The sequence below is a fragment of the Rhinatrema bivittatum genome, chromosome 10, assembly GCF_901001135.1.
Source record: "Rhinatrema bivittatum chromosome 10, aRhiBiv1.1, whole genome shotgun sequence".
NCBI lineage: Eukaryota > Metazoa > Chordata > Amphibia > Gymnophiona > Rhinatrematidae > Rhinatrema > Rhinatrema bivittatum.
This window is the reverse complement of record NC_042624.1, coordinates 98,594,115-98,606,194: the sequence shown is the minus strand read 5'-3', so window position 1 is coordinate 98,606,194 and position 12,080 is coordinate 98,594,115. Positions and strand designations below refer to the sequence as shown.

Genomic DNA, 12,080 nt, shown 5'->3' with positions numbered 1-12,080 from the left:
TATTGGAAATCCCAATACTCCGTTCTTGCCTTAAAAAAACTTTCACAGCTGGCTTCCGAACATCTGGGTCCTAGTTCACTGCGCTCTGCTGACCAGCTGCCCCTCCTGGCTGGACATTAGGCTTCACCAGGGGTTGTCATTTCATCACCCTTACAAGGGAAGAGGATTAGGAGAGAGTCTCATTGAAAACCTTCCGAATATGGCTCTCTTAGGATGTATGCAAAGCTTACTCAGGAGGAGGAGGAGGAAAGGACGCCTGGCTCTATGTCGAGAGGTTTGCGCTACGATAACAATCCTCATTAAGGTAAGTGCTTTTTGCTCCAGGACAGAGAGATTCTTTTTAGATGCTAAGAAGTTGGTTATATCTTCACCAGCTCTCAGTCAGGGTGAGGTTTTGATGGTGCTTTATTAATATCAGGAATTCTCTGCTTAAAATCGCAGGATTTTTTTCTTACTTATTTTTTCTGACCCTCTTTATCTCTGCCCCCCCCCCCCCCGATACCCCCTTATAGTAGGCTAATATAAAGTACTTTGTTAAGTCGTTTCTTCTATTTCTTGATTTGTAGCTTATTTCTGTTTTGTTATTGTGTTTCTAATGCAAAAAGTTTACCTTCCTTGTGATGTTTCAATTTAATAAAGTTTATTTAAAAAAAAAAAAAGTGTAAGTGCATAAATAAAAGCTTTTTCTTCCAAAGAGTGCCATTTCCGATAAAAAGGACTTCAGCACTTTGATGTGACAAAGAAATCCTTCAGAGCAGCACTATACAGTTTTTTTGGTGTATATGGCAAGGAACAGGTCTATTCTTGTTGCCGCCACTGAAGGACATTTGTAACTTCTCCCATTTGAAGGAGCCATTTTTAAGTCATGTGATATTATTTCCAGCATGCATTGGTTTGGTTACCCTCATAGATGACTGCCTATGGCTCCTAGGTTGTATTGTAACAGTGACCAACAAAATCCCCACTACAGAAATACTAAGGCTCCCATAGTGCACTGGGAATTATCATGGAGCCTCTTCACTAAACAAGCACCACTCCTATACTGCATTGCAATAGTGTTAAAAGGCTGTTTATGCACTAACACTTTTTTTTTTATAAACTTTATTAAATTGAAACAAATCACAAGGAAGGTAAACTTTTTGCATTAGAAACACAATAACAAAACAGAAATAAGCTACAAATCAAGAAATAGAAGAAACGACTTAACAAAGTACTTTATATTAGCCTACTATAAGGGGGTATCGGGGGGGGGGGGGGCAGAGATAAAGAGGGTCAGAAAAAATAAGTAAGAAAAAAATCCTGCGATTTTAAGCAGAGAATTCCTGATATTAATAAAGCACCATCAAAACCTCACCCTGACTGAGAGCTGGTTAATATCATGGCGATATTGTCAGAGGTCCCGAAGGGTTAAAAAAAAAAAAATAAATAAATAAATTTAAAATGGGCCGGTGGCTGTCGGGTCGAAAACCGGACGCTCAATTTTGCCGGCGTCCGATTTCCGAGCCCGTGGCTGTCAGCGGGCTCGAGAACAGACACTGGCAAAATTGAGCATCGGCTGTCAAACCCGCTGACAGCCACCGCTCCGGGCTAAAAGGAGGCACTAGGGACGCGCTAGTGTCCCTAGCGCCTCCTTTTGCCCGTTTCTACCGCCGGGCCTCATTTAAATAGAGAATCGTGCGCACAGGCGAATGGCCTGTGAGTGCACCGGGAGAGCGGGCGTTCGTCCACTCTCCCGCGGACTTTACTGAATCGGCCTGCTAATCAGTCAGTCAATCTAGGGCCCATGCCAAGGGCACTCGATTTATAAGTTGCCTATGTGGAACCATGTCAAAGAACACTACATCTAGCACTCTTCCCTGATCAAACTCTCTGGGCAGTCAATAAAAGATATTGATCAGAGTCATCTGACAAGACCTATGTTGGTTAAAATTAATTAAAAAAAAAAATTAAAAAAAAAAAAAAAAAAAAAAAAAAAAGTCATGCTGCCTCAGCTCTGGCCATCCATTGGACTCCAGAAACTGCATTATCCTCTGCTTTAGCAGCAATTTCATTAAATTTGCTCACCATAGAGACCAGACTAAGCGGCCTGTAGAACCTAGCCTCCTCCTTTACTTCCACTTTTGTGGATAGGAGCTGATGTAAGCTGCTCTACAAAAGAAAAAAAAATTGGATTTAGGAGGTGATGAGGAGAGGGGAAGGGTAGGGAAGTTCCCTCCCAGTCCGCTCCTTAATTGTAGCGGACTGGGAGGGAACTGGGGAAGGCCGGGATGCGTCAACGGGAACAAATTGCATAATCCCCTCCCCCCTCGCTGGCAGCGCACGGATTATAAAATCCAGTGTGCATGTGCACGCGGCCCCTGGATTTTATAACGTGTGCGCGCCAGCATGTTATAATATTGGCGCATCCATGTGTGCGCGTAGATTTAAAAATCTACCCCTAAGCCAATACGCCTACATACTGTTAATGCAACTCCATCATTGCTCTCCGATTCAACGGCAGGGGGTAACAGGGTGGATTCAGACAGTAACCAAACGAGAGCCCTGACCTTTACGGTTTGGGAAACTGATAAGCATGGGGGAAAACCTGCACAGTGCAGCAGATACTACCATAAGCTTGCTGGGCAGACTGGATGGACTATTTGGTCCTTTTCTGCCATCATTTAGTTTTATTTATATACATATCTATCTTTTTTTTTTTTTTTTTTTTTTTTTTAGTTAAGAGCACTGTACTAGCCCCTCTCCATCTCTTCCAAAATATCTCCCACAGACCCTTCCTATTCCCATATTCACAGAAAGCCTACCATTCAAAGCATGCCATAAACCACAAGAGCTGGCACCTGAAATAAGCTTTTTATAGTGTGAGCAAAGTCCCAAAAACTGAGAGAAAGAGACTGATGGGAAAGACTTTTACAAAGATGTAAAGTGCAACTGCCTCGAACAGCCTGGCACCTGCAGGAAGAGGAAACATTTGTTAAAATGGAACTGGATGCTTTTGTAGAGCATCTGTCTCCAAGGGTGAAGACTTACCCGGATCCATGGTGAATTGGGACCCCGACCCGCTCATAAGGACCCCAGGGAACACACCAAACCACAGGAACAAACACCGAGGCTCCAGAAGACAAACGGCTTTACCACCAGCTACACCAAGGGTACCCTCACTCTTCCGATTGAACTGGCAGAGGATGAGAAACCGGGACTTTAGGGGTGGGAGGGCGGGAGGTTGGGGGGGGGGGGCTCTTTTTGGATGGAGAATTTTTGATAGTTCGAACAGTGTATCTCCTTTACTCCTCCGGAGAGGAATGTTGTTATCTGTTTATGGTTTCTTGTAGTCTTGTTGTGTTTTCAAAAACTGATAATAAAAATATTTTCAAAAAAAAAAAAAAAAATGGAACTGGAGCCCATTTTCTGAATAGAAATAAAAACAGTAATAAAAAAAAAAAAAAAAAAAAAAAAAAAAAAAGTCTACCATCTTCACACTTCTCCCCCCTGGAATACAAGTGTGACCTTAAACTTGGGAGTCTCAACAGTGGGCAGTGCCTTCCAAAAGTCAGGCTTAAGAATATGAAATCCCACGTCATCCACTAGGCTCAATCCAGAAGCCGCCACTGTGGGAGAGGAGGGGGATCCCACCACTAGATTAGAGACTGTTGAGCTAAAGGCCGTTTGCCCACTACAAAAAAAAAAAAAAAAAAAACCCCAACCCAACAACATTACACATCCACAAAATTTCCAGTTACCAGCTTGGCACAGGAACCGACCACGCAGTAACGGGAGGGAGGAACACCCCTTCTGCGTGATAGCTAAAAACAAAAGGGAGTGCTTACATGCACAGGCCAGCTTGTCGTGGCTGCCCCCACCTTCAGGGCTTCTGTCAAGCAGTTAAAATGTCAGCTCACTCCCTCAAAGAGCAGCATCCATCGCCCTGGTGACTAAGCCCTTTCAACAGCTGTGTTATTGCTGGAGCCCGGCCAGTCCTCATCGTGCAAGCTATGCCTTTGCTGGGCCTCGTCTGAAGGCGGCTTATTACAGCAAGCTAGAATGCAGTCCTGTTTGCAGACACCGAACCACGTAATTAGTCAACACCCCCCCACAGTTTGTTACCGGATCAGTTTTAGAGCAGTTTGGGAAGCACCCACAGAACAGGTCTGTGCAGGCGGCTTCTTACTCACTGGGGATTACTTTTCTTTTATTTTTAAATGCATTCCGTGTATCTATAATAGTATATAGTTACATATCCTTTTCAGTCTTTTTTGTCAACTAAGTTGCTTGGCCTCATTAGTAGCTGTAACGGATTTAAAAAAAATTTAAAAATATTAGAGTAGTGGTTGATCAGATAGGAGCCCATGCAGACACCTGAGATCTTCTGCTGAATGTCTTCCCGGCACACCCCCTTATGAGGAAAGACTAAAGAGGTTAGGGCTGTTCAGCTTGGAGAAGAGACAGCTGAGGGGGGATAAGATAGAGGTCTAGATCAGGTAAATGAGAATCAGTTATTTACTCCTTCGGATAATAGAACGACTAGGGAGGCACTCCATGAAGTTAGCAAGTAGCACATTTAAAACTAATCAGAGAAAATTTTTTCACTCAATGCAAATTAAGCTCTGGAATTTGTTGCCAGAGGATGTGGTTAGTGCAGCTGGGTTTAAAAAAAGGTTTGGATAAGTTCATGAAGGAAAAGTCCATTAACTGTTATTAATCAAGCTGTCTTACGAGAATAGCCACTGCTATTACTGGCATTAGTAGCATGGGATCTACTTAGTTTTTGGGTACTTGCTAGGTACTTGTATCCTGGATTGGCCATTGTTAGAAACAGGATGCTGGGCTTGATGGACCCTTGGTCTGACTCAGTATGACAATTTCTTATGTTCTTAAAGAATTGTGTGTTCCCTGATGCAGGGCCAACCCTCTGGAATTGAGCAACAAAAAAAAAAAAAGGATTTGACAAGCTGATAATCCGCTGCTGTTTTGCCGCTTTATAATGCAGCTTTTGCTATTTTGTGGCCTCTCTTCATTAGCAGCTAGCTGTCCAGTTTGTTAGCAGGATGTAACTTGGTTTGCATTGTTCACTGTTAATGGGAACTGTAAATCTGTGTTAAAATAATTGAAAAGAAACATTTTATATTTGGATAATAAAACTGTGTTCTGTATTTAACTTGTCCGTTATTTGTGCATTGCAGGAATGCCGGGTTCAAAATACGTTTTATCAATTAAATTTCTCTTCGGGTAAAGGCTCAGAGAAACTTTTGGCAACCTTTAGCCATCAAAGCATTTGAGCGGGAGGCGAGCCTGTGCATTCCCAGGGTAACAAAAGCACAACATGAGTCACTGCAGTCATTTCTGTCTCTCCCAGACCTACCAAAGCACGGGATTGTAGACTCCCAGGATCTTCACTTCAAAAGCCTCAGCATTAATGCTCTAAATACCGCATGTCCTTCCTTTTCTTGCACTGCTTCTCCCCCCAGGCAAGTCACTTCACCCTCCATTGCCTTCTTGGGCAGGGAAATACCTAAAGTACCTGAACTGTAACCTGCCTCAAGCTCAGATATGGAACATTTGAGTAATTAAAATCTATATAGTAATTTGGGTGCAATTCCTTTTCACTTGTATATCTTTATTCCGTTTTACTTTTTCTAAACCAGACAGATTCCTGCTCTTTTGGCCATCCAGCTCAAATCAGAACTAGAGCTGGGATCCAGCTAAATCCCCTCCTAATTCACTTCAGCGGCCGTCCTTGGCCTGGGGTCCAGGGAACCCTGCAATCACTGGTGCTAGATTTGGCCACTAGGTGTCACCATTGCATGATGCAAGGCAACTTACAAATGAAGGAAGCAATCAACTAAAGTAGATCAATAACAAATACCATGGGCGTTTTTCATGGTGGGTGCTACATTGGAGATGAACTAGAATTCGGGAGATATTACTTGTGCGAATCATCCCCTTTGAGGAAGTCCTTAACAGATGAAATGAGGGACCCGTTGTTTGGGATATGAAGGAAGAGGATTTGGGAATGTATGGAAGAGTGGTATTTGAAGAAAAAAAAAAAAAAAGAGAAGGCTGTGGCTTTTTACAAGTAGCATTAAGGACTGGGGATTTACAGGACGAGGAGGTGGGAACCCTGATGAAAGAGTGAGTGAAGGAAGAAGGAAGAAGGTTTTCAATGGGAAGCATTAGGGGGGATATGATAGAGGTCTTGAACGAGTAGATGTGACTCGGTTATTTACACTTTCGAATAATAGAAGGACTAGGGGGCATTCCATGAAGTTAGCAAGCAGCACATTTAAAACTAATCGGAGAAAATTCTCTCTCTCAATGCACAATAAAGCTCTGGAATTTGTTGCCCGAGGATGTGGTTAGTGCAGTTAGTGTAGCTAGGTTCAAAAAAGGTTTGGATAAGTTCTTGGAGGAGAAGTCCATTAATGGCTATTAATCAATTTTACTTAGGGAATAGCCACTGCTATTAATTGCATCAGTAGCATGGGATCTTCTTGGTGTTTGGGTACTTGCCAGGTTCTTGTGGCCTGGTTTTGGCCTCTGTTGGAAACAGGATGCTGGGCTTGATGGACCCTTGGTCTGACCCAGCATGGCAATTTCTTATGTTCTTAATTTATTTTTAAGTAAGAATAGTGTGTTATTTATGTATATTTGTACATCTCGATGTCTGTGTTACGGGCAAATCATTGGAAATTAATTTGATTTTGAGTCTCAGTATTGTGTCATTTCTATATGTCTATATTTATGATTTTAAAAACATTTGGCATTAAATTTGATGTGTGTGTTAACTTTTCTTATTCTATTTAATTTTGCCTGTGTAATAATTATGATGAAGTATTAATTTCCAGATCATATGTGGGCTTTTTTTTTTTTTTTTTTTTATTACACCATTGCATGATCACCAACTCCCTTCCCTCCAGGGGCTGTCAATGCTACTTACATAGTGTCTCCAGCCAACCCAGGGAACAGAAGATCTGAGCTGGGATTCAAAGACATCCTCCACATGTCAATGCACAACACTACCACTGACCCAGGCATCTACCTATTTTCTAATATTTCTCCTCTATTATAAAGATTAGAAAATATTCTGCTCCTACAACATTTCATTTTACAGCTTACACTGGGGAAGGGGGGAATCTACGGGGCTACCTGAAGTAGACACTACTACATCCAACTTGAGAAACTAAGCCAGATGATTTGACAAATCATCATCCTGTTACTCAAATCCCATTTTTGGCCAAGAACAGTAGTACGTGGTGGCTCTCTCTCTCTCTCAACTTGAAGAATATCTGGAAGAACATACAAAATCGGCTAGATCCATTCCAATCTGGTTTTAGAACGCTTATGGAAGAGAGATCACCCTTGTGGCACTATTAGAGGATCTCTGGCTAGGACTAGAGAAAGGAAAGGATAGCTTGGTCACCCAGCTGGATCTCTCCTCTACATCAGATATGATGCACCATACTATGGTAGACCATTTGTAATTGTGAGGGGCAGAGTGCAGCTTTCATACCAAGGTTGAGTTTGGTCTACCTCCATCCAGCCCCACAAATAAACCAGTTTAGCTGATATACTATGACATTTGGGAAGCTCCAAAAATCGCCACAACATCTAGGCAATTGTAGTGTGGATAATTTGATAGATATTTTTACTCCCAAAGAAAGGAGGAGTGAAACTTTTTAATGTGGCAAACAGTATTTGGAACATTGCATGGTAGCTGTTTAAATAAAAAGGAATATTGATAGCAATACCATCACCACCAATTTATCCTCTCACACAATGAAAGTGGAAGGGACGTCCATTTCTCTAGATTTCTCTTTATTTTCTTTAGCATGGCAGGATAGTTTATTTTTATATAAAAAAATTTTGCTAAAATTTGCACTCGGGACCCTCAAATGAGCAGAATGAAGCACAGCATGGGCAAAGCCTCTCTGCCTCAGCTGCCACCTAGCTTCTCCATAACTGCCTTTTTTTCTGCATGACAGACAAAACATTCTTGAAAAAAAATTTAAGATTTTATGCTGTCCAAAGGCCTCATTGCATCCATAACTCATCTATAAAGTTACTGCCCCATTGTCTGCATATTTGTCGTCCAGTCCCCAGCAATTACGGCAACCATTACCCTACAAACCCAACCACATCCTGTTCTCTCTCTGTCCAGAGAAATCAGAAGTCTAGCATTATCCCAGCTGTTATAATTTCAATTTTTTCTTGCCGCTTGTCCATTTTCTTTCCAAAACCTCAAGTTTTAAACCCAGACATAGTGAGGGAGTCCTCAAAAATCTCTCCCCTGTCAATCCGTTCCTCTTGTTCTATTCCTGAGGACATCAGTTTCGCCAACTTTTCCATCACTATTTCAAGTTTGGCATCGATATTCTTAAAATATTTTTTTCTGAAAAGTTGTCCAGTGTTGCCAAATAATTTTTGGTCACCTCTATCAATATCAACTTTCATAGACTTTGTTCAAATAAATGGGTAGTATTTAAATAAAAATTACTAATAAATGGGAATAAACCAAAGCCCCTCCAGCCTGCTGTTCTGTGGCTCAGTGCATCGTATGACGGGAAATCTGCCCCTGGTGATTTAATTACTCCCTGGTTTTGTATTGCAAGGATTAGTTTGTTTTAGGGCCTTTTTGTTAAAACAGCTAATGGGACACAGGTATGGAATTTATTAGTTGTTATGTTTTAATGCTATACACATTTATTTTATATGCTGAATTGTATTTGTTGATTTGTTGTAAGCTGCTTTTGGTGGTCTTTTTAGACCAATAAGATGGGATTGAAGTTTAAAATGGAACAGATTTCCTAACCAAGTTGATTTTTTAGTTTTGCCAGAACATGCCAGAAACCCTGCCCATTAAAACCTCCAAACCCAGTAACAATGGCTGCTTCTGAAGCACGCATAAGCACACCCCCTCCTTTGTGCCACTTGTAACAGGGAAAAACTCATGTTATAATGTAAGCCAAAGCTTTTCACAGAGTGCCACCGAATTAAACAAAAAGCATACATCCCAGCCAGCGGGTCCGGGCAATGCTGGGTAAGGTTTCACACTACCAAGTGACAAGGAAAATTCTTTAGTTCGAGAAGGACGAAATGCACAAGAAGTGGTCCCAGAGAAGTGTGCACTAAAAAAACAGAAAAATAAATGAAGTTTTTTTTGGCTGCACAAACCTACAAAATAGCCTTCCAAAAAAAAAAGAATACAAGATAAAGTAGCATCTGAATCCAGCCAACAAACAGGCCGATGCAATATTGCGCGCTGAGCTTAGCCCACAGGTTAATGAGCGCTTGGATGCTGGGACGTGCGTCCATAATCCCTTATACAATAACGGGATCAGCGTGTCCAAGCTCGCGTGTAGCTAATAGCGCTCAACACATGTAAATTCCACGTAGATGAGGCTATTAGCTATTACCTCGCGATGCAAAAACAATCCCTGTGCGCCCAAGGGGTACTTTTCAACCCGGCAAATTTTATGCCTGCTTGGAACAGGCGTCAAGTCTTCCCACGCATCAATGGCTCAACTTAAAACAAAAAAACCCTGCTTTTCTGTGATTCCTCCTCCTTAGTATCATCGCGAGTATATATATGGAATATCTTTTGAATGAATGAATATATAGATCTATATCTATCAACACACACACACGAAAGATGGAAGGAATCCCATAAATAATTCTATTTTTTTTTTAGGTTTTTAGTCAGGGAGGTAGAGGGCCTGCGCCAAGATTTTAGTTTAGGGGTGGTTTGGGGGGGGGGGGGGGGGTGAAATCTTGGCCAGCAGGGTTTGTTAAATTTGGTAAAAATGGGATTCCTTCTATTATTTTGGAGATTTTAGCCACACACAAGTCAGCCTCCTAGATACTTAAGAGAAGCGCTTTATTTCCTCTCCTAGTCTTCCTCCCCCCCCCCCCCCCCATCACTTTGTATCTACTCTTCTGATAAAGGAGGAAGTCCTGTCTGATCCAGCATGGGAGGTGAGTGAATGTCAGATATATTCCCCTTCCAAATGAATAAAATATATATTTATATATATATATATATATATATATATATATATATATATATATATATATATATAAAATCTGATAAGTTAATGAAAGCTATACAAATGGACAATATAGATAAGAGCTGAAACCTTGACATACAACCTAATGCAACCTATATCAGAAAAATGAACTTGTTATGGTTGGGGCTTAGGAAAGAAGTCACTATTAGTGGTTTCCCCACAGTTCTCCCTTTTAAATAGGATTACAAGACAGCATTTTGCCAGCATTGCCAAAGGCGGCCCATGGCAGACTTACGTATGAAGTTATTCATCTTGAAGGCAATGTCAAGCTGCAGGATCAAGAGCATGAACTGGAACCAGGGGCTCATCTCATTGTGAACGAAGGGAATGTGAACAGCAAACACAATGTCATTGGCTTTTATTTGTCTCTTCAAGGCCTCCTCAAAGTTTGGAATCTTCTCGCACTGGTTTCTCCCCCAGGGCATCAGCCATTTGGTTTTATGGTGAGTCTTCTGCACATCAACACACTTCATGGCGATGAAGTGAACAGCTGTGGTGGGACTTGGAGCTTTAAAAAAAACAAAGAGCACCAAAATGCCAAAATTAGAATAGCCAAGATAAAGCACTTAGTAAGCATTAGAAATACAAAAAAAAAAAAAATTGGGGGGAGAGAATTGAGAAATCAGGAGCTTAAACTGTTGATTAAAAAAAAAAAAAAAAACCAAACACACACAAACTAATTTTAGCATTAAGTGATACAGAACTGCTAAATAGTATGGCATGAACAAGCATGCTTTAATCTCCATTTTTCTGAAGGAAATTTTCACATTTTGATCTTCTGTACGCCCCTACAAGGAAGCTACAGAAGTCCTGGATTTGTATAATTAACATTTTTTGCATGTTCGAGAGGTGTAAATTAAAAGAGATCCTTAGTTGTCAAGCACATCATTAGGGAGACTGTGGTACACGACTGGCTGCACACTTCCAATAAAGCTTTTGCCACACACAAGGAACGTGATTCTACTCTACACAATCAGTATTTTCCAAAATAACTGTGCAGAGATGAACAAAAAAAAAAAAAAAGTGTTGCCATTTAAAATGCACCAGAACAGAAGTCCATCCATCCAATACAGGGTATAGATAAGATGTACACAGAGCATGCCATGTCAAGGGGGACAGGCTTAGTCAGGCCTCGGTTTTATCCCACTGCATGCAAGGAGTTGTAGTTCCGACTTTTCTATTAATTTCTCTAAGAAAACCAGAACTACATTCCCTACATACAATGGGGATAAAACCAGGATAAGCTCATCTTATTCACCCCTTGCCATGGAGCTGTACAGTCACCCTAGCTATAGAGAATAGCAGAATACACTGCAAGTGTGGTAACAGATTTTACACAGAGCATGCGGCATAGTCAGGCTTGTGTCATGCCCATTTCTCCTTCACCCCACAACAATGAATCAAATACACCTTTTTATGTTAAGAGCTACAGATCATAGATTTATAAATAAAATATTGTGCAAAGTGCTCGTTACGCATCAATGCATGACTAAGGATATGCTTTTGTTTTGATTCGGCGGGCACTAAATCAAAACAAAAAAAAAAATAAAATAAAAATCACACAATTTTTGTCTGCATATCCCTATTAACCATCAGCAACAAGAAGATTGCCAACCTTTCATCTCTGTTATAATTTTGCCTCTTTCTTAACCATTTGGAGAACGCCACTCTCATCTGCCACCTCTCTCACCATTTACCATGGACATACAGTTTGAATTTATGAGCTTGTAAACGTTGCAGCAAGCCACACTGACCACGTTTACCCATTCTCTTCACCTCTCCCATAGATTTCCAGGCTTTCTGTGCTTTAAAGCAGGGCTGAGAAAACTGGGAGGGGCTTCAGCACTTCTGAGGGACTGGGGTTACAAATGGCTACATTACGACGTCTCGGGTCATGGAGGCACTGCTAGAAGGTAAGTGACATTATCGTCAGCACACCATGGCTTAGCCAGGCCAGAGAGATGAGCCGCTTCTGTTGTGGAGACAGATCACAGCTGTGCCCCCCTGAAAGAATAGAAGTTG

General features: G+C 41.3%; 1 protein-coding gene across 2 annotated transcripts in view; it reads right to left on the bottom strand.

Annotated features, from left to right (window-relative positions):
• The window catches only part of WLS (Wnt ligand secretion mediator), an 86,684-nt gene that overhangs the window by 35,890 nt on the left and 38,714 nt on the right, over positions 1 to 12,080 (bottom strand). For both annotated transcript variants that reach the window (XM_029618073.1, XM_029618072.1), the window contains exon 2: positions 10,294 to 10,566. In XM_029618073.1, the coding sequence (XP_029473933.1) occupies positions 10,294 to 10,566 (273 nt within the window). The remainder of the gene's footprint in view (positions 1 to 10,293; positions 10,567 to 12,080) is intronic.